The 18,649-nt window shown below is 42.8% G+C and overlaps 2 protein-coding genes across 4 annotated transcripts in view; one reads left to right on the top strand and one right to left on the bottom strand.

The window, feature by feature from the left end:
- Nucleotides 1–7,913: 7,913 nt before the first annotated feature.
- On the top strand, nt 7,914–9,834 carry phox2bb (paired like homeobox 2Bb; the record flags this gene model as incomplete). The annotated part of the gene is made up of 3 exons (XM_083685699.1): nt 7,914–8,154; nt 8,817–9,004; nt 9,400–9,834. The coding sequence occupies 3 exons, from the start codon at nt 7,914–7,916 to the stop codon at nt 9,832–9,834; spliced, it is 864 nt and encodes a 287-aa protein (XP_083541825.1).
- Nucleotides 9,835–11,425: 1,591 nt separating this feature from the next.
- Nucleotides 11,426–18,649, bottom strand: part of LOC310816514 (LIM and calponin homology domains-containing protein 1-like) — a 28,994-nt gene continuing 21,770 nt past the window's right edge. For 2 of the 3 annotated variants that reach the window (XM_083686759.1, XM_083686761.1), the window contains 8 exons: nt 17,145–17,237; nt 16,703–16,870; nt 15,997–16,097; nt 15,166–15,348; nt 14,942–15,034; nt 14,688–14,796; nt 14,307–14,409; nt 11,426–13,682 (listed from right to left, as the gene is read on the bottom strand). In XM_083686759.1, the coding sequence (XP_083542885.1) occupies nt 13,657–13,682; nt 14,307–14,409; nt 14,688–14,796; nt 14,942–15,034; nt 15,166–15,348; nt 15,997–16,097; nt 16,703–16,870; nt 17,145–17,237 (876 nt within the window). In that variant the 3' untranslated portion in view covers nt 11,426–13,656. The remainder of the gene's footprint in view (nt 13,683–14,306; nt 14,410–14,687; nt 14,797–14,941; nt 15,035–15,165; nt 15,349–15,996; nt 16,098–16,702; nt 16,871–17,144; nt 17,238–18,649) is intronic. The other variant, XM_083686760.1, reaches the window with a different exon arrangement.

Below are 18,649 nucleotides of genomic sequence, written 5' to 3'. Positions count from 1 at the left end.
CAGGGCCTGCGAATCGAGATCTCAGGCTATCGCTTCCATCCCACCTATATTCAGAAAACCATTTTCTTTTATTGCATTAGCGTTATTGCTTCTCTTAGGGCTTTGCTGTGATACGTCCCTGTGATACTTTATATCACCCCCAGGGCTATTGGTTTTCATTCTGTGGGTGCATTCTGGACCTGGACCAAACCAAGCCAAGACGACTTACAGAAGGCTAAACTCATATAAACGCTGTTCTTATGAGGCCTTACACAACACATCCTTATAACTTGAGGGTCACTGTGCTGTATTGTTGAAAAAGGAAAATGAAGGAAATTGAAGGTTAACTTTAGATTGAAAAAAAATATTTTAAAAACAATGATTTAATGTAGCTACATAACTTCAAAGTCAGTTCAATAACAAATCTATTGTATTCAGACGGCGGTCTCCGAGACATGATTAACCAACCATTCATATCACGGCAGTATAATATGACTAATAGCTTCTCACCTGTGTATCCTGTATTCTCCGGGACTAAAGAGCTTTGCTCAACAGAGTATATCCATTGAAAGCTCTTTTTACTCCAGGATTGGGGATCGCTGTTGGCCTTTCAAACTGCCCCAATAACATATTGACTCTTTAAGTACGACAAGATCGATTTAACCAACACCAGACACAATACCTAACCACAATAACATTATACATAACCCTCTCTATAACCATTATACATAACCCTCTCTATCACCATAATATATTACCCTCTCTATAACCATTATACATAACCCTCTCTATCACCATAATACATAACCCTCTCTATAACCATAATACATAACCCTCTCTATAACCAAAATACATAACCCTCTCTATAACCAAAATACATAACCCTCTCTATAACCATAACACCTAACCTCTAAACCCTGAAAATGTTCTCTGGAAGTGTTCTATAATTAACCAAGATGAGCACAAGCACAACTTACTCCTGAATAATCCCAAGTCACATATTTGACTCAGAGGCAATTTACTATCATTTGCCTGTGAGCATCGGCCCTGATGCATAAACATGGTCTCTCATTCGCCTATTCATCATCATGCAGCTGGGGGATTCTGGGAGTGTTATGATCAGATTTGAGCCCCACGATGATAAGAGGCATGTTGGTTTTTTGCTTCCGAAAACTGCAGATCCAGCTATTTGTCATCTGCGTCACGGCACCTCAGGGGAGGCGGAGAGAGGAAGGTATGGGAGTGTGTCTCAGACCCTAGAGAGCGGCCTTCTGGGAACAGGAAGTGAATCAGGACCTCCAACGGGCAGACTGCATCCGATTGCTCCCATCTGGCTATTCTGTGAGGATTACATCCAATCCAATTAGGTTTGATTGATCAACAGGCGCTGCGATTGGATAGTCGCTGTGGTTGTACTGAAGGCTGTATTCAATCAAAATCGATAACTGGGTTTCCGGGGTGGAAAAACAGCAGTGAGAGAACATGTTTGAATTCATGCCCAGTCAAGTTTTCTCTTGTTTTCACACTGTAGATATTGTTTAGTTGAGTTCATGAATCTGAACCTGTGTTCTTGCATTGTATGAAAAATGCAAACCTGTAAGTGTATTTGAGTGTCAAAGGAACTGGCTGTAGTACAGTATATAGTTTTATAAAATGTAAGAACCTAGAATAGCCAAACTACATAAATGTGGTTAGGGTTTAACATGAACTGGATGCAAACCACAATACGATTATTTCACTTTTGTGGAAGGAAGAAAGGCTATAGCCTCTTCACCCTTTGTAAAGATTGTGTCACAATAGTAAAGGTTAAATGATTCCTCATTTTACAAGTTAATTTCCATTACCAATATCAATTACTGCTCAGGCTATAATTTGCGGAATGTTGTGTTTTGCTTTGCCTAAACCTAAATGCTATATTATATTGTTGTAATATATAACATTTAGGCCTTCCAACATTTAAGCCTACAATCCAACATCAAAGAATTATGCACATTACAATATGGTGAAGGTTTTTCCAGCATGTGAATACATTTCATTTTTATTAAAGAATTATGTTGTCTGGTCCTGGGTCTCCCTGGTAATTAATTATATTAATACTTTCCTATTTTGGGTTTAATTTGAATTATTCATGGAAATTAATTCATAAGAGGCTATGCTAATAATTAGCCTAAAGGGAAGTCATAGAAGCATAACTGTAATGCAAAACTTACAAGTGACGTCATCAACCATGAAAAGAAAAGGAAACAAAGGGGTCCTCTGCATAAGGGCGAGACAAATTAGTCTGCTTTTGAAATTGATGGCAGGTGTTTACAAGTCAAATCTTTGGCATAGTTATAATAAGAAAGCAATAAACATTACAATGCGCTTTGATACAATAATCAATATATATTTCACAATGACCTTGACGTTTTATGATGGATTGAGTAACGCGGCCTACTGTAATTGCCGCTCCCCTTGACGCCCCGCACCAGTCAACGCGACATCCGCTCTCATAGGCCAATTTTTGTTTTTAACATTAAAAAGCGCTCCATCATTCTTGATGTGCTGCCCTGTCGCCTGCCGCTTAGCTGGCCATTAATCGCTTAATTCCAGTAAACCTACGTGTACACAATAGCCCGCTGTCTCTTGCTAATGCATGTGTGATTAAGCTTTTAGCTCGACCACACGGCGATATTAGCCAGCAGGTCTTTGCCTTGTATAGAGCCCCAAATGCCTTCGGGGGGCCGGGGGCGGGGATTCGGCGGGCTATAGTTAATGACACTGACCCTTACTTCCCCAACAGCCATTCAATTCAACAATAATAACGGGCCACGCAGCTGATTTATGAGACTGGAGCTAATAATTGTCAATTGCTAATGTGGGGGGAATAATGCCAGTATGCTAAATAAAATATGCCCTCTCTTTCGCCCGCCCCAGCCTGACACCAAGCGACCCCGCCCGGCTACTTAGGGTCGAAATAAACAGGCAGTTTAGGATTGACAGATGAGTCGTTCAAGTACTTTCCAAAAGGACATTTGGGGTTTTAAATCGTTCACAGGTCTACACCTTATTGCTGCGTAAAATCACTGAGATGTGGTAGTTTAACCACAACACATTCTCTTTGTTTGAGAAAAGAAGTGTTTTCCTATACAACAATGGACTATATCTATTTCCTGGTTTTGCCCTACAGAGTAGGCCTGGGCAGTCATATCCATCCGCCCAACTGCGATAAATTAATAACAACAACAATGTCTCGCGGAAGGGAGGATTCAATTACTAAGTTTATTTACAGGGGAAATCTCATGAAGGCCATTGACCAATGTTAAACAGCACGGGATGAAACGATGACAAGGGACTCCGATAAGAATTTAATTTCATCTAATTTTGGACGATTTTATGAATCAAATTCTTGAACACTGGCAAGAGATTTAATGATCACATCTTTTCAAAATCTTATTTCAAGGCCGGTCGATGGCATTCCTCTCCGTTAATGTCGACTTAGAGGTTGGGGTAATTTAGTAATTGATTCCTATAGCTCTCGCTCGTGCCAGGGCCGCGTTTGAGGGCAATATATCTGCTAATCTTATTCTGTGGAATAAGATTTTTATGCTAATCCAGTCCCTGGTCCCTTGGTCACTTGGGAAGCCCTCAAAGGTCCTCATATGCAGAGCGACCCGGGGAGAGGAAGGCCATGGAGCCTTCGGCCCTTATGATGCCCGGCCAATACCAAGAATCAGGGTAAAACTAAAGGAAACATTAGATGTTATTGCCTGCAATTGGATCATATCATGATTTTATCTACACACAAATCAAAACATAAAAAAAAAATCATAATTACATTTTCTACTCATCATTGTCATCATCATCACCATAATGTTAATGCACAATTATAATTGGATACGTATATTATATACAAAAACATTGCAATAAGAACGGTTAACAGATCAACGTCACCAGTATACTCATGGCCATCCTGTCGCCGCCTTGAGCAGACATAAACAGGGAGATTTTGTGTGTGAAAGTTTTTTGTGCAGACACCGAAGTGAGAGGGCACGCTCTTCTAATTGAATTTACCTCTTCCCCAGATGTCACTTTCCATCTGCGCGCGTGGAAACGTGATGCGCCCAGTGACGCGCCACAGATGCTTTCTCACAGCAACACCTCGGGTCCCACATCAACATCTTCCTCTCTGACACTTTTATATAACAGCTTTATTTTCACATTGAAAGAGGTTCACGTCCAAATACTGCGGTTGTTGATAGGGCCTTATAAAGAAAGAAATATAATTATTTACATGCAGGTGCCAAATGATACTCCAATGAAAAATATTGCTATCGAAATGAGAAACCATATTATTACAATAGGCCTACAGACATATTATTACAATAGGCATATCAATCTGAATTGATTGATGCATTAGATGATTCATTATAAGCGAGACTTCAGATATACTGTAAGTAACTTATGTTCCAGCCTATACCTGCCATGTGTGGGTTATGGCCTTTGTAAGAATAAAGCTGTGAAAATAGCTTGTATTTACAAATAGCCCTAATCATTATTGCTCCTTTTAACGACGGTGTATATGTTGAAACACTGCACGATGCTGTCCTAAAATGAGCACACTCGTTTATTTGATCATTGTTGTAGGCCTATTGCTTGTTTTCCCCTAACGTATAATCTTCACATCAAATTGAGATATCAGACGAAATTGTCAGGAGAACACGGCGAATTAATATTTTATGTTGCGCTTTTTCATCAATATTGCCTTTGGGTTCTAATCAAACCCCTCCCCAAATATGGGCTTACACGCCCTTATTAATAACCGTTTTGATAAGCGTAAGATTTCCTCAGCCGAGTGAGACGTTATGTTCAATCTGACAGAGGGATCCTCCCATCGCCCTCTCTTTTTATCCCCCTCTGTGTTTCTTGCCTTTTTGTGAGTGTGATACTTCCAATCCATCCACAGACAATAGCATTTTGTTCCCCTTTTTTGTCCCCCTGTCGACCCGCATTCCTATATCGCTGAGCAACGATAGCGCGCACTAAAAGGAGAGTTCCTTGTACGCCTTTAAAATGTCTCCGACTATTGTGTGCCACTTGCAAACGAAAACGTAGGGTCTTTGCACGCATCGCATTTGTCCTGATTTATTTAAGTGATAGCATATGGTCCGGGCTATTTATGTGTCGTTGAATCACACATTAACCGCAGGTTTACTTTTCGCAAACGATCATTATGCTACTGTAAATCATTGATTCCATGCACTTGTGGGCCTACTGTTTGTTTTGGGTGATGGTGCTTAATTTCAAGTGGGAAGCAATGCATTGACTTGTTAACAGCATTATGCCGAAAGTGTAATGGATAATTATATTTGAACCACTTATGAAAAAGGGCAACTCCATAGTCTAGCCTCAAATGTTATTTGTTTCGTTTATCTTGGAGAACGCGCGCGTACGTGTGTCCATGTCCGTGTGTGTATTTCATCCAAATGTAGTGAGTGAGAACGGCTTCAACATTCTCAAATCAAAATATCAAAGGTTTTAACTCTGACATTTAATTCCGCCCAACAGATTTTTAAACCAGTTGATAGAATAAAAGAAGATGTTGAAAGTATAAAGGGAGGCGTTTCAATAGCTGGTGGACTATGGTGGACTATAGACCGCCAGAATAAAGGGCCGTTTGAATGAGAGAAGCGGATGGCGAAAAGCTATAATTATATTTGCCTCGGCAAAATATCAGAAAGGACTTCTCGGCTCTTTGTGCGTTATTAGATTAATTCCTGGAGATGGGTTCTTTTTGCGTTGCCAGACGCGTGGAGGGAGGACGGTGAACCAGTTGGTCTTTGGTTTCAATAATCAAATTAACCATTTGGTACAACTTTTAGACCCAACTCGCGTGTAGAAAGAAAAAAAAAGAAAACATTTACATAATAAGGGCTGGGTTGTGTCAAGAAAGAATTAACTGTTATTGGCCTTTATCTTTGAATGTGGAAGGAGTACAACTAAAGAAAAAGGGCAAAGACACTGAAACGCGTCAGTGATTGTGGAAAAAAATAATCGATTGCAAATGCTATACGGCATTATTAGGATAACCTCTTCTATTTTCACCGTAACGTTTTTGTGACATGCACCTTGCATGCTCTATTTTAACATATGCTTTTTTTGTGATAAACTATAGGTCTACCAACAAAGGTACAAACGCCAATGATTTGAGTTTCTGTTGCTAAGCTTTCTGACTCCTTTGTCAGTTTATTTTCTGGGAATGAAAGATCTATTTCTATACCGCAACAAGAAGAGGATTCCAATTGGTTCTAAACATTTATAAGGTCTAACGACAGCTGTATAACAAATAGGCCCCCGTCGTTAGAGTAGAACAATTATTTATTGCACTGAACAAGTCTATACAAAATAAACAAAGAATTATTGGAATAAAGATACATGCATTCTCATTTTCATGAGCAAAAGACCACTGATGTTGACAAAAATAAATAAAAGACGACATGAACTCGGGCTTTGTGCACGGGTTTGTTTGATCTAATGAAATAACGAGTGCGTAAACACTACACAAAAAGGTTCACCTTATTACAAAAACCAAATTAACCACTCAGCTAATATTGTAAGCCTAAGAGGTCCGATGACTGCGACACGAGTTAGTTACTTTCATTGGAAAGATGTTATTGGCCAAATAAAGGGAATAATGAATGCAGTAAAAGTAATTACAAACTCATTTGAATCATAAAAAATATCCCTAGAAGTTTATTGAACTGCATAACGCGGATGAAGCGTCATGTAGAAAACATCTAAAAAATGCATAGGTTTTACCTTATAGCTGAATATATAATAATGTCATTTGAATTATTGTAATAAAGCATTACATAACATTCTACACCCCTGGTTAACGTTTTTCTTTTATCTTTCTTTTTTTTCTTTTTTTCCTTTTTTTTCTTTTTTCTTTACCGTATTTTCGTTTACTTTCGTTTCGTTTGATGTAGCATAGGCCTAATTTGAGAAAAGAAAAAAAAACAGAAACATAAAAAATGAAATAGTATGCTACACTGTTACAACAATAGTAACAACATAAACTCATGGTAATACCGTAATCATAACGATAATAACAACAACAACAACAACAGTAATGGCCATTTTAATATCATAATTCGCCCGTTTCTTCTTGTGAGCCCCTGAGGTCTAGCTCGCTGTTAAATTACGCATGTAACATTCTCATAAGGTATCTATGCTATAGCATTCTGGCATCCGCACTTCAAGCCAAGAACGAGTGAAAAACAGTGCATAAGAAGGCAAGAGAGAGAGGGAATACTATCTGAAATTCTGCCCAAGGTATACGGTCGGTTAAAAGGCTTAAAAGCTTGGGGAAAATTGGATCAGGGAGAATCGTCACCCAACTTTCATTATTTCCAAGTGGTGTGATTGAATTAAAGGGCAAGATGGTGGTTAGAGAGGAGAGGGTGGATGGCGCGGGGAGGGGGGGGGGGTTGGCGCGTAATGGCGTGGTATTAAATTCTAATTAGAGATGCCGGGGATCAATGATAGGGAGGTTGGACAGCGCGGGCCCCCAGTGCCAGCCCAATAGACTGATGAGTTATTGTCATGTAAAAAAGCGCTAGCAATAAGACCAAACGCTTTGCTATTGTCCAAGCGGAAAGAGCCAAGTTTATTATGAGGACTATATGCTCTAGAGACCTCGGGCTAGGCGGCTCTTAGGGGGCTTTTCATAAAACAGGGCTAGGCTGCTATAAAGGAGGCCAGTTTTGGAGCAGGCGCCGAGCAGTGCACATCTACCCACGGTCTAGCCTCTTTCAAAACAGTTAAAACCAAGCAGGTCATCTCTCCCTATACTCATCTCGCGTCCTTATCATTTTTATTTTTGTAATCCAATTTGCAAGTTTGACATTTTTTCCTGGGAAGTGAAGCTTTCTAAATCCACTGAGCCTTTTCAAATGTATAAAATGGAGTATTCTTACCTAAATTCCTCTGCCTACGAGTCATGTATGGCCGGAATGGACACGTCGAGCTTGGCATCAGCCTATGCGGACTTCAGCTCGTGCAGTCAAGCAAGTGGGTTTCAGTACAATCCGATCAGGACCACGTTTGGGGCTACCTCCGGGTGTCCGTCGCTCACGCCGGGGTCGTGCAGTCTCGGGACCCTGCGGGACCACCAGAGCAGCCCGTACGCCGCAGGTAAGCATCCGCCAACTTTGCTCACCGCTCCTAGTCTCTACCAGGGTATATAGGATGCCTTGATTGCATTTGAAAATGGAAATGTGTTTAGTATTTACCAAACGAAATTTGCTTACACAAATGAAAGAATTTATCACGTTAGAAGCGATTGCAGGCAAGCGGTAATTCAGTTACAGGGTTACACTATCCCAGTCACACCCAAACCGCCAACAAAATTATCTTAAGCTGCCAAAATGATAGGCATAATTTATTTACTTTGCGATGAGACATAAAGCTTCGAAAATAATTAGATAACCAAAGACTAAAGCTCATTATTGACACTGAATTGGAGTTACAGTAGCAACAACCGGGACGGATGGAAACATTATGACAAGTTTCCAAACTTGAACTCCAATATCAAAGCAACAATTAGTTTAACATTACAATTAACCAGATTACAACTCATCACTGTTATCATTTTAGGGCTCATACAGTAATCTAACAGATAATATAATACAATGACCTAACTTGATTTTAAATAAAACCATCCTAATTTAGTTTAAGATTTAATTTGACAATATATCAATTATATGTAGCCTAATCAGATCGTTATATTAGGCTACTCAACAGATAAGACCATAGCAAATAAGTTTAATGGTGACATTTTCATTCCCCCTTTGCAGTTCCCTACAAACTCTTTACGGATCACGGTGGACTGAACGAGAAGAGAAAGCAGAGGCGCATTCGGACCACTTTCACCAGCGCACAGCTGAAAGAGCTCGAGCGGGTTTTCGCCGAGACCCACTACCCGGATATCTACACACGAGAAGAGCTCGCTCTTAAAATCGATCTGACTGAAGCCAGAGTGCAGGTACGGTGTCCGGCGCGCAGCCAAGGCTACTCAACTGATTGCACTGTCCTCTGGACTCTAGTCATTACGCAAATCACGTACAACGCACCCTTATATTATTCTTGGGATTTAAATGTATAGTTATTATGTAGGGTATTTTACTTAAGATTGTTTGATGATTTGTGACTGGTTACGTATCTCAGTTTGTAAGATGAAAGTGACTGTTGTCTATTAGGCTACCCACCACTAAGAAGTGTTTGGATATTAACACTGCCCAATATCTCATCATGGACAAGCAACTGCTTGGCGACGTTTTCAGTCACTGTTCACCAACAGTATTTAGTGAAATGATGATAAAGATTACTTAAATTATTTCCAGTTCTCTAAATCTCTCGTACCCCTTTCTCAATTTGTAGGTGTGGTTCCAAAACCGACGCGCCAAATTCCGCAAGCAAGAGCGCGCGTCTGCCGCTGCTGCTGCAGCTGCTAAAAACGGTTCGGGAAAGAAACCAGACTCGAGGGACGAGGATAGCAAAGAGGCCAAATCCACCGACCCGGACAGCACGGGAGGACCAGGGCCCAATCCCGTTCCGACCTCCAACTGCGGCGGACCGAGTCCAACCGGTGGCCAGGTCAACACTACCGGGAACGGACAAGTGGACCAAGGGAAGACGTCAGTGCCCAACGGCATGGGTGGATCAGCACAGAGTCAAGGCTGGGCTTCTGCCCCGGGAACCATCACCTCTATCCCGGACTCATTGGGCGGACCGTTCGCCAGCGTACTGTCCTCTTTGCAAAGACAGAACGGAGCCAAAGCCACTCCTATGGTCTTAAAGACCAGCATGTTCTAATACAGCGGAGACCACTGACAAAAATCAAAACAAGAGAAATGGTTTACTCCGGTGACTGAAAAGTGTTGTGGAAGGAGGGATGCTACAAGACAGACAGACGGACACTGACATCATAACCGCAGTTGTAAAAAGATGCAGATGATGACAACTTTTTTTTTTGCCTCACGTTTTTTCTTCATCTTTGTGGTCATTTGGCACTTCAAGTAGCCTTTAGGCCTAATCACAAATTGCTGCGCATACAAACGCACCGTCTCAACTGTCTCCGAGGACCCAGCTTTCAAATGCCATATAAATACGTCGGACATTTTTACAACTGTTTGTTTTTTCAGGTAGCCAACATTTTGAGTTTATAACTGAAGATACTCATGGTATAATCGACCGTCTCTTATAGCCTAAGCCCTAACGAATGAGACATCGACGTATTTTTTAGTTTGTTCTCGACGCAACTTGCTATGTGTGAGTAGCCTATACCGTTTCAGGGCTTGTGAAGAATTTCGTTTCTTTAAATTGTTGATATCTACACTACTGATCATTATTTCATCAAAAAAGGCACAAAGTACTACAAAGTTCACTGCTGACAGGAATACGTAATTGTTTTGTGTGTCTTTCTACGGCTGTGTTTTTGTGGCTCAAATTGTATAGTGTTAATACGTATTATTGTCTCCTATAGTTGATCATAGGCCATAATACCCTTGTAGATCATGCAGTCTTTTTGATGTTATACAAAGTTCCCGCTGGCGAGTTTATTTTGGGTAAAAAGGGAATGGATGCAAACATTGTATTTATTTCATTATTATTTGCATGTCGTCTTTTTTGTCCGATTTTATAATAATTTCCCCCATTTTGTGAGCATAATGTAACATGTTTTGTCCAGGATTTTAAAGTTATTTATATGTAGGTAATGAATGCTTATATTTAAGACGGAAATATTTCTACATGTGCACATAGTTTTCCAGGTGTACCATTGAAATGGTTGTTGATGATAAAAATAATAATCGAAGTTGCTTTGTCATGTTTTTCTTTAAATATCACTTGAATGTGAAGATATGATAGATAAAATCTCGGAATCCAAAAACTCATTTGACTTAGTGAAACCATGCATTTACACTTTGACTGGAAATTCTGAGTCCCTGTCCACGGCTTCATATTCACAATTCAATGGAATCGTCACATAATAATTGTCATGGACTTTCAATGTGAAATATTGGTATGAGTTAAAACAGAGAAAGCTAATGTACATGTCATGCGGTCATGGCCTAAGAACTGAGGAAATGGATTTCAGGACCAGGGACAGCACCGTGTCACTAAGACACAGCCTTTGCAACAGCTTTCCACTCTGCAGTGCTGACCTTTACCGATATCAAGAGGCCTGGTCTACCATTGACCAGGTCTACCAGTCTGTGTCTGAAACGATAACACTAGCTTCAATGTGCAGAGAGACAGAGACAAACTGATACTCGAGCTGGCGCTTAGGCGCTTCACCTTATCGCATAAAGGAATCGCTCACTCGGGCGTTTCGATTCGAAAATGTACTTGGACTAATTGCAGTAGCTGGCTACCTTCCTAAACAGAATGACGACGAAAAGCACAGTTATTTTGTAACATTTTATTTATAAACATACAGTATGCTATAAAGCCATTGCATTTGAACATCAAATTAATCTATATTCGGATAGTGTTCAGGTGAATATTACAATAAATACAGAACTTAGACGTATATCATTCCCAAGCTATTCATTCTGCTAAGACAATATCGATACTTCTGTCTCAAAGATCCCCCTGCAGAGTATGAGCCGAGATTTATTCATTACCTAAATAAAAGTAAAAAATACACAATCAGAACCGAAGCTTTAAAATACTGTAATATCAGAAAAATGAACCTGGACGAGACAGGGCAAGTTGTAAGCTACATGTTGTAAATGGTTCATAGGTCCGATAAGAGTATAGGCTATGGATTATTCTTTGAAAGCAAATGATTTGGTATAGGCCAACGTGCATTTTACATACAGTATATCAACCACAGGTATAGCCTATATCATTTCATACGATTTAAAAGTTTGAAGTTGACTTAAAAATGTCCAACTGCTGGCACAGGTCTTTCGTTTTCTCCAACCAAATGTTACACAAGTGCAATTGCTGGTAAGTGTGTTCAAATAATTCAGCAATAATTTCACAACGCAACAAGTAGACCGAATAATGATTATCTTTTGTAACGGTTTAATATTGCCGAGCATTTACCCCCCAAATGTATCACCACTGTCAACGGGGTATAACGAGGCCTATACTATCATAACATTCGGATAGTACACAATAAAAAAAAAAAAAATCAATGGTATTTTCTTTGCGAAGGGCTTCTATAGGCCTAACCTAAATATTTCAAACCATGTATCCATATCATAGATTCCGTTTTGAAACTGTATGTAGACTATACATGTCACTGCAAATCACTAAACCATGAGAAAATAACGGAAGGTTTGGTAGGCTATGACGTGTGTAAAATTAAATGGGGATATAACAGTAGCACAATGAACAGCTATTTCAGCCCTCGACGGTGTCCTCTACGTTTGAGCACCATCTCGACCAAAAACCTCCCGTTTAAACTCCTCATACTGTGGGTTCCCTTCCGAGGTGCGACGTTCCCTCAGGTGTGCAATTACCTGCTTACCTAAGGCACATGTTTCAAGACATTTCAAGCTGAAATTTCTAAAGAGATCGGTTGAGAGGAGAGACCTAAAGGTTTAGCAGCGTAAATGCGCATATAAACCGCAATGGCAATGCTTGAGGCTCAACCAAATTGCATGCATCAATTCATGTTACAGCCCTAATCAAGTACATCAAGTACATTGTGTAAGCGAATATTTGTTTCGAGCAAAGAAAGCGCGAAAAGGAGGACGTTGCTGGAACGAAGTGTGATGTTACTGTAATGTAGAGACAGGTATAATTGTTTTCTTATCGTACTTGAATCAAAAGGAAATAAAAGAAGACAATGTTTGAGCTGCCTAAACAATGTTATAAAAGCAGCGAAACAATTTTACACCAATAATTTTTATCCGTGTCAGGATTAAATGTGTTTTAAGAGCAAATCAAAATCAGAAGGAAGACTCAGTTAAAGCCTTTCAGTAACCATCCCAACAAGACAACAAGTCATTCAAATGGAATACATTTCCATTACATTACTTGAATTCAAAATCTTACCAACTGTTTCTAGCAACCAAATTAGAAATTAAAAGGTTACAAAATAAAGACTAAAAGGCATATCTAACAACCTGGATACCAGAGATTAATTAAAATAAGAGGGTTTTCAGACTCACAAATATTTTTCTAATTGCCAATTATCATTGGTTGGACTTCATTGCATTGTTTTTTGGGGGGAGTTTTCTATACAGTATTGAAGTGATGAAGGTGGTTGTACTGTCGATGCCATGTTTGTTTACAGTAGATACCATGTCTCAGAATCAAAATGGCTTCCCTATTCTGTTTGTGGGTGCATGGTAGACATTAGAAACTGAGATTTGATTTTCTGAGCAGTGATCATACAGAACCAATCAAATCCATATAGTGAAATCAGTCTGACCATATTTGATGTACACACAACATTTCAACATCAGGCAGGCGACATTTGGCCCATATAATAATCAACTCAATGGGGAGTGAATTGCAGACATTGCAAAGGTCCCGGAACAGGCCTTAAAGGACAGACACACAACCCTTGACAGACGGACGGACAGACGTCCCACATGAACGTAGATTATCTTCTGAAGGAGCAGGAGGAAGGGAGACGACTTCTCTGTTATCCTTGTGCTTTCTGACCAACGGACGACGTCACAACGTGGTTGGCTGGCCAGCCGCTGAAGAAAAGAAGGGAGGGGGAGAGAGAGGAGGAGAGAGGGAGAGAAGGAGAGAGGGAGGGAAGGAGCGAGAGGGAAAGAAGGAGAGCCATCAATTGTCGAATGATACATGATAATCATTTTCAATAGGATTAAGTAAATAGAAAAGCATTTCTCTAAAGGCGACTGTGCACGGAATGCTCTTGTGTCAGCAGAAACAGCCGTGAAAGGCTATGAATTATACAACCTGTGCATGTAGCTTATTTATCATTTTCATCATTTTGCCAGGGAGCATGACCAAGGTATATTCAATATGGACAATAACTACTTATGTGCCATTCATGAATGTGAGCATCCTATAGTCGTCGGTTTTGGACACAAATAATGAAGTGCTGCGAGATTGTGTAGGGTGCATAAAATATATGAAGATATTGTGCTTTTCTAAGTGTAGTGTGTATGTGTGTGTGTGTGTGTGTGTGTGTGTGTGGTGGGGGGGGGAGGGTAGGTGTGTGCTAGTGTGTGTGTAAGTTTGTGTGTGTATATGTATAGGTAGCGTGTGAGTGTGTGTGTGTGTGTGTGTGTGTGTGTGTGTGTGTGCGTGCGTGTCTATGTGTGTCTGTGTGTGTGTGTGTGTGTGTGACTCACAGCGGGAGCGTATGTAGCACTGGTGGCAGTTGAGGAGGCCGTTTCTGATCCTAACGTCTGTTCCTGTGGTGGTGTCCCCCAGCTGTCCCTTACAGACCCCACACTAGAGGAGAGAGGGAGGGAGGGAGGGAGAGAGAAAGATGGAGGGAAAGGAAGGAGGCAGAGAAATAGCAAAATGAAGACAGCAAGAGAGAGAGAGAGAGAGAGGAAGAGAAATAATGAAGTGCTGCGAGATTGTGTACACACACTCTCCTCTCTTTGCAAAGAGAGGAGACAGCAAGAAATAGAGTAAAGTCTCAAATGTATAATCTTGGCGGTAAATCACCACATAGTGTTGACGATGACACTAGTTACTGAAACCCTATCCTCACTGGGACTGACCTTAAAGCACTGGATGTGGAAGTAAAGGCTGAGAGTCTCGATGATCATGGCCGCTCCTTTCCCCAGAGGCTGAGCACAGCTTGAGCACAGCTTCTTACCACTCACAGACCTACAGTACAGAGGAGGAGGAGGAGAGAGAAAGAGAGAGAGAGAGAGACAGCGGTCCAGTTGTGGTCAAGCTGTGGTCTTAATCATAGACTGGAGTTTGGCGCCCCCTGGTGTGAGATGAGTGTATGTACGTGGTGCAGTAGTACCTGTTGGGAGATGGGGGCTGCATGTCAGATGATTGGCATGGAGGTGGAGGTGACTTGCATGGGCTGGGCACTGTGTTGTCAAGGGAACCACACCTAGAGATGACAAGCAACCACATGCAACGTGACCATGTCACCCATGCAACAGCGACCTTACCGGATCCCCGAGTATGAAATGGACCAGTCAGATTGACAGAGCTGAATAGAAAGCATCGCCCCCCACGCACACATACCTCCTGTCCCCGGTCTGTCGGCTGGGCTTGCTGTAGTCTAGCGAGACCTCTTGTTGTTGCTTCTTGGTGGGGGGCTGGGGTTGGGGTGTGGGCTGAGGGGTCACAGGGGGTCCTCTTTGGCCATTCTGCAGGCTCTGTGTGATGGTGTCTGCCTGACTGCTGTTTTGGCTCAACGAGCTGCAGACAATTGATTGATTGATTGATTGATTGATTGGATTGGACTTATAAGAAAGCCTTATGTGCTAGTATACATGTGGGCCTACTTAAAGGGGAAGCTTACACAAAATCCCTTTCAATGTGTATTTCTGGTCAATCCAGAATGCATACAAATTCACTGGATCACAGCGTAAAATTCCACTTTAACTGTATTAACTGGGGTCTACAGGGATTCACACCAATCCACACCTACACAAACCCCTAATGGACTAACAGTGATTTGTAGTGTACATGAATGTACAGTACCAGTCAAAAGTTTGGACACACATTGCCAAGAGTGTGCAAAGCTGTCATCAAAGCAAAAGGTGGCCACTTTGAAGAATCTAAAATCTAAAACATATTCTGGTTTGTTTAACACTTTTTTTGTTTACTACATAATTCCATATGTGTTCCTTCATAGTTTTGATGTCTTCAATATTAATCTACAATGTAGAAAATAATAAAAAATAAAGAAAAACCATTGAATGAGAAGGTGTGTCCAAACTTTTGACTGGTACTGTACCTACGCATTACATTTATAGTCTTGAAGGTCATCTTATCTGTACAGGTGCTAAAGGCACAGGGAACAGAAATGGTTCGGCCATCGTCTAGTCTGGCCTGCCGACTGACCCTTTGGTTGTTGTCTTCAGGCTCTCGTCGGCTGTGCTGATGTCACTGCTCCTGTCTGTGTCCCTCCGCTTCCACTCAACGCTCTCCGTGCTGCTTCCCTTCTGAGTGGGGAGGGGGAGGGGGGGTGAGAAGGAGGGGGAGGGAGAGGGAGGGAGAGGGAGGGGGAGAGGGAGAGGGAGGGGGGGTGAGGAGAGAGGGGGAGGGAGAGGGAGGGGGAGGGAGGGGGGGTGAGGAGAGAGGGGGAGGGAGAGGGAGGGAGAGGGAGAGGGAGAGGGAGGGAGGGGGAGGGAGAGGGAGGGAGAGGGAGGGGGAGGGAGAGGGAGGGGGAGAGGGAGAGGGAGGGAGAGGGAGAGGGAGGGGGAGAGGGAGAGGGAGGGGGGGTGAGGAGAGAGGGAGAGAGAGAGAGAAAACAGAACAGCACAGGACCACAACCATGTCATTTCAGTCCAAAGGTGTTTGGTCCATACTCTCTCACTCTCTTTTATGTTATGCTAAATACCAGCTGTAACAAAACAGTTACAACTACAAAATGATGTCATGTAAGTAATGCTCCTTTATGGGACTGCAGTTGACAACTCTTGCTTTATTGGCATGACGAGTGACACTATGTTTATGCCGACAACAATGACCGACACCACGGACATTAAAAAATATTATAATATAATTCATTTATAATATAAACATGAATGTTGTCATCTCCTCTCACCGACTCTCTCCTCTCCAGAAGCTCCTGCTTGCGTTCCCAGTCGGCCAGCGACCGGACGATGGTGTCCTGGGGGTCTGTGTTGGGGGGGAGGTCCCCCCGGATGGGGGAGGGCAGGGCGGAGGACCGGGGGGTCAGGGGTCCGACCGTCTCCTCCAGTATCCTACGCTCCTGTGTGGGAAGGAGGGGAGGGGGAGGGGGAGGGGGGGGGCATTCAATGGGAGGTCCTCACCCCTATCAGGTACAATGTGGGGATTTGAAAGGATTGTATTCACACAAGCCCACCCATACACACGTTCACACAGATATTTTCTCTCCCTTTATACTCTCGCTTTATCCTGCATCATCTCTCTCTCACACACACACACACACACACACACACATCACACACACACACACACACACACACACACACACACACACACACACACACACACTTACACACCTCCTCATGATACCTCTTCTCCTCCTCTTCAACCTCTCTCTGTGCTTTCTCCCACTCCTGCTTCAGCTTCTCCTGCTCTCGCTGGTATTTCTCCTGTTACCACGGCAACAGAGAGACGACACACACACATCTCAGAGGAGAAGACGAGCAGACAGGCAGACGCACAAACAAGCCGAGGAGGTACCTCCCTTCCTCTCCCCTCCCCTCCCCTCGCCAGGCCTAATGACTTCAATCTGACTATCCCCTAAAACGAGCTTGTTTTAGGTCGGACTCTTTGAAATATCTTTCAAGGCATGACATGTACTAGTTCAGGTTCTGGGTGAAGCACCGTTGAGAAGCAGGCGTACACAAACACAGCACCCACGAGGAACAAGACAGACAGTCACACAGCAAGCAGTGACAAGGCGGTTCGTAGGTCAGGGTTCAACTGTGAAGGGGGCTCATGCGTCAGCCAGACGACCCTGTCAGAGCATCCGAATAGTCTAACATGGCTTCCTCTCCTTACATCCTCCCCATCATCTGCACTCCACTGACAACACAGGACGTACAGGACAGGAAAGCAAAATGGCGTATGCCTATCAAGGGGATCTGCTTTCAACAGTGAAACAGTTATTTTAAATCAGTCAGTCAGCGCGAATAAAAGAAAGGAGAAGAGAAGGAGAGGAGGCCCACTTTAGACTATTGAGATGCCCCCTGCGTTGGGGGGCGGGGGGGGGGGGGGGGACGGAGGAGGAGAGCGAGGGTGGCTGGCAGCAGCAGCAGCCTTGGTCTGAGGGTGTGGGATACGCAGGACTTACACACTGGTGAGCGTGAGACGCATCCGTGATGTTGGCTAAAGCGTTATGTCTTTCACTGTGCAGTCCTGCCACCTTGTGGAAACAGTAGTGAATAGCAGACTGGGCTGTGACTTGGAGCAGGCAGATAGGATATAAACTGACCTGTGGTTAGTAGGTGGCAGTTAACAGACAGACAGTTAGTCACCCTCTGGTTAATGTAGCTGCGGGCTGTACGATGCGCTTTGGGGTGCAGGATAATTCAGTCACTGTAACCAGGGTAGCATGCTAACTAGCTAGCTTTGCCTGCAAACTTTGGCCCAGCTTTGGTTGATGTAGGTTGTGCAATGCTAGCTTTTGTTAATGAATGTGAAGCAGAGGGCTGGGTAAAACTTAGATTTCTGCTGAACAGCATGCTTAGCTTAGCCCGGCCTGGCTCGTGTTAATCGGCAAGCCGACTCAGGCCATGTTCCTGTATGTGAGCAGCAGGCGGACCCTCAGGCTACCTCTGGCCTAGCTGGTGTTAATGTACCTGCAGCATGCGCTCCTGCTCGTGCTGCCACAATTCCTGACGCTTTCGCTCCTCATCCGGGTCCCAAGACCAGCGGTCACCCCGCTGAGCCTGGGGCAGCACTGGGGCTGACACCTGATAGTACCCACCGAGGCACGCGCACACGCACACACGCACACGCACGCACACACACATGCACACACACACACACACGCAAGCAT

Source organism: Argentina silus (assembly GCF_951799395.1).
Source record: "Argentina silus genome assembly, chromosome: 15".
Lineage (NCBI taxonomy): Eukaryota > Metazoa > Chordata > Actinopteri > Argentiniformes > Argentinidae > Argentina > Argentina silus.
Note: the sequence above shows the minus strand (reverse complement) of the source record. Positions and strands in the feature narration are given on the sequence as shown.